Source organism: Halyomorpha halys, unplaced genomic scaffold (genome assembly GCF_000696795.3).
Source record: "Halyomorpha halys isolate HHAL.00 unplaced genomic scaffold, Hhal_1.1 Scaffold777.1, whole genome shotgun sequence".
Classification (NCBI taxonomy): Eukaryota; Metazoa; Arthropoda; class Insecta; order Hemiptera; family Pentatomidae; genus Halyomorpha; species Halyomorpha halys.
The window spans coordinates 239,554-243,782 of record NW_027107689.1 but is presented as its reverse complement, the minus strand read 5'-3'; the positions used below and the strand labels follow the sequence as shown (position 1 = coordinate 243,782).

Genomic DNA, 4,229 nt, shown 5'->3' with positions numbered 1-4,229 from the left:
TTTCTTTTGTATCGATGTAGTTATACAAGCAATATTATACAGTTGTAAATTTTTTAACTGCTTTTCTTACCTAAATTAGTTAATATGAACCACTATAGTAAGCGTATGAAATCAATGAAATCATCTTTCTACTGGAATGAGGTAAGAGAAGACTGTTTATTTCTTAGCTAGTAGTTAATAGCGACTTATTTGTATAGAAATGTTACAGTAACGCTTAAGGGTTGACGATAATTTTTTATTATTTCAAACTAAATCGTATTAATTTAAAAAAAAAAAAACTATTCCAAGCAATCCAATAAACCAGATTTTGCAAGTATGAATGAATAGAATGTAATGCAGTAACTAACTACAAAGCGAGGCTTTATTGAGCAAGAATTACACAGTGTAAAATAGATAACAACTATAGTAGAGAATGAAACAATAACCTAGATAACAAACAGTAAGCTTTCAGAACTGATAATAGTATCGAGATGGTGATCAAGAAGGCCTCGACAATGCGTGTTCATATAGATTAGGTAGCTAGCTGGCTAGGAGTTGAATGGACTGGATGAATCTTACGGGAACTTGCCGTAACTGCAAGATATTCGCAGAAGTTAACTAGATCTACAGGTATCCGCTGTAGACCCTGGTGATAGGACAAAACTTAAGGAAGGAGGAGAGATACAAAGAAGGCAGAATGGAATAATAATACAGATTTCATCTCCAAAAATTGAATAAGAATGCTCTGACCCACTTTTGTATATAACTACTCATCTTCTAAGGAGATGAATCCGTAAGGCGGATTTTTGTACCTTGTTTTGAGAATTGTGTGCTTACTGGTACCTCTGAGCTTAGAAACGTCATCGAGTGGTGTTACGTATAAGACTTGTAGACTCATTAGTGGATCAGAAGATCTATTGCAAAACTATTGATTCAAGAAATACATTTAGTAATATTAGGTTGTTATTATATGTGTAAAACTAAAGTCTTGACAAAAAATTATAAATATATCAATATATGACGTTTGTCTCACGATCGTAGTTCCCCTATCCGTTCTTAGATCGCGTCATGTCGACCTGTAACGGTTCTGGTGGCTCTAAGAAGTTACAGTATAGGCCAGTGGCAGGTCCCCAAACTTTTTTGTCCTACCACTCCCTTTTTTCTTCTACCACCCCCTTTTGTATCCTACCGCCCCCTTTTTAGAAAAAATATTACTTAGCGCCCCCTGGAAATCAATTTTATAAAAAATTTTATAGCAATTAATAGGAAATATATATGTATTAATGTTTCTATTTTTTTCGGAAAATATTGCAAAGAAAGGTTCCCTCAAGAAGAGTTCCCGAAACTAGCCGAACATGATTAGTTAAAATTAAAAAATGTATGATATATGCAAAATGGAAAAAAAAACCCAGAAAGATGTAGAATAATCACACGCAAGCCCATTCCTGGACAATAGCCTATTTAAATTAAATCATGAAAACCGTCTGATCAGGCATTCGATTAAATCAGTCTATGAATTGATCACTTGATCTTTCAGAGCTAGGGGTCATAAACGAGATGGCAACAATCAGTTGATTCGATTATCGAATATAGCCAGCGTGTTGACTATTTTCTGATAATCGTAGAGGTGGAGAACAACATAAAAGGAGGGGACTATAAAAATTATTGGTTTGAAGTTACTTATGTTTCAAAAATAAGTAATAGCGGACTTTGTTATTCAGGATAACAATACTTCCCCTTAATATCTATTTCACACATAGGTAAGTGATAGTAAAATTTGACTGTTGTCAGAAATAAAATGATGATTTTCTGCCAACTATAACTTACTATTCTATTAGCAAGTAGGTAATTAATAATAAACAATTTATAGGAAGATAGTCCGGGTGCCGGTTAATAAAGGTATCTAAATAGTAACATAAAACTATTTATTGTTAACCAACATTTACTATATTATCCTATTTTATAAACATATTCAATAACTTTACAAACGCATATATTTATATTAGATGTTTCTATCAGTTTACCTACCTGTACATTAAAATTTTACCCTTCCTAAAGAAAGGAACCCTAAACCTAAGGGTTTGCGGAAGAAGTGGGGATCTACTGTTTGCCATTTGCCGTAAATCCAATACTTGTACAAAAGCTTGGCAAACAAACAAAGTAACAAAAGTTGGTATTCTCACTCTTGTATAAGAATATATAAAGCTATATCTAATGAATATAAAAAGAATAATATAAAGATAAATGTAATGAAAGGAGGTGTAAATATTAGCAAAGTGGGAGGTCGATAGTAAATTTTCATATAAATAGTATTTTAACATAATGTATGAATTCAACTTTTGTTCTTGAATTTTTATTAGTTGTTAATTTAACTGCCCTAACTTATCATGTCTTTATAAATGTATATTTCTGCTGTTCTAAATCAAAATAAACCACTAAAGTTATTCGACAAGATTTAAAACAATCTATTTTCATCCAGTTGATACAATTTAAAACATACAATCTTAACTAGAATTAATGATTGATTCTGAAGGTTGCAAAAATTCTTCAATTCATTAAATACAAATCTTTATCTGTTGGGTTTTCTAAAACTATACTAACTGATCGCAAACGTTTGATGAAACACAAGTGCTAGCCCAAACGCCTTTCGATTTGTGCCCAAATTGGGAAATTGTTTGTAATGTATAAACCATGTCAGTAGTATAATATTTATTATATATTATTTAAATAGATGAACGTAAACAATATAATATACTGAGTCACTATAAAGTAATTTCTTACAATCCGTGGCTCTCACCGGCCTTCGCAAAATTATTACCCCAGGGGTGCTGGTGAACCGGCACCTACTTGGGGCAGCAAATAAACACATTTAGATTCAGTATATTCTTCCAACTTTTTTTTTGTGTGTGGTCTTGTGTGTTTTCTTACACGCTAGTTCCTGATGGTCGCCTTCTCTTTCCTACACCTTAGTCTTATCGTAAAAACCTGCGACTTGTACTCAATCAGGACTTGCATTCCTCTTTGCAACTGCATACTCGTACCCTGCAGAACGAAGTTTCAATCCTAAGAGGACTTACGGCTCGCACTAAAAACGCCTCCATTCATCTTCTAATCAGCTACCTAACATGCTTGACCACGCATTGTTCAGGCCTTCTGGTATAAACTATCTCACATTGTAAATTGGAGTCAGATTATCTAACACAACAACCTCAAAATGACCAAATATTTGTTTATTGTTTTCTTTATAGAAGAAAAATAAATAAAACAAAAAAAAACAGTATTTAAACGATGAAAATTTGGATAAAGAATGGAATAATAAGAAACTTGTTCTGTTAACACAGCCTCAAATGTTTACTTAGTGATAAATTTCTACTTTATGGTAACCGTAAATATTTACATCTGTTTGTTTCATGCCGCAAATAAGCATGTGCCTACATTTCCCTACCGATTTAAATCATATACAGATCTAATCTTTTTATCTGTTCCAACTACGAAGTTGTTGTTTATTCTCGTTTTGCTAACGATTAATATACCACCAATGACTTTCCCATATTTAACATTTCTCAGTTAAGGAATCATATTTTTTTTTCCACAAATCAAAGTAATTATAATATAATCACAAGTAACTGTAATTGTGATTACAAATATTTAAAACCAGAACGCAAAAAAAGTGTTTGCCTCTCTGAATAACACTGACATGTGGATGGTCCGCACTTGGCTCGCCGAGCATTTGTACGAGCCTCCGAGCCATGGCGAGCGGCCAACATGTGGATCCACCTTAACATATACTGGATCTACACGTTTGCCACTTGCCACAAATCCAAGACTTGTACTAATGCCTGGTAAATAAGGAAGCAACAAACGTCACTATCCACATGCTTGTTTTGTTCTCTTGAATTTTTACGGCTATAAGATAAGCGAAATGAAAAGGGAACGTAAATATGAGCTATGTAGGTTGTAGGTGACAAAAATTCCTATAAATAGTACTACTTAACCTATAAACTCAACTTTTGTTCTAAATTTTTTATCAGAAAATTTTTAATTTAATTACCAAGACATATAATATCTTCATAAAAATATATTCGTGGTGTGTCAAATCAAAAATAAACTGCTAAAGGTGATTAACAAGGATTGAAACAATATCTTTACACCGAATCAATAGAATTTAAAAACATACAACCATAAACAAGAGTTAATTATTATTAATTATTATGTTGGCCAAGCCATGGCGAACTCAGACATACGCGAGC

The 4,229-nt window shown here is 32.8% G+C and overlaps 1 protein-coding gene across 1 annotated transcript in view; it reads left to right on the top strand.

Moving 5' to 3' along the window:
• The window catches only part of LOC106686105 (triokinase/FMN cyclase), a 26,737-nt gene continuing 22,508 nt past the window's right edge, over positions 1-4,229 (top strand). Inside the window, exon 1 of the mRNA XM_014429240.3 lies at positions 1-141. Coding sequence (XP_014284726.1) covers positions 85-141 — 57 coding nt within the window. The 5' untranslated portion in view covers positions 1-84. The remainder of the gene's footprint in view (positions 142-4,229) is intronic.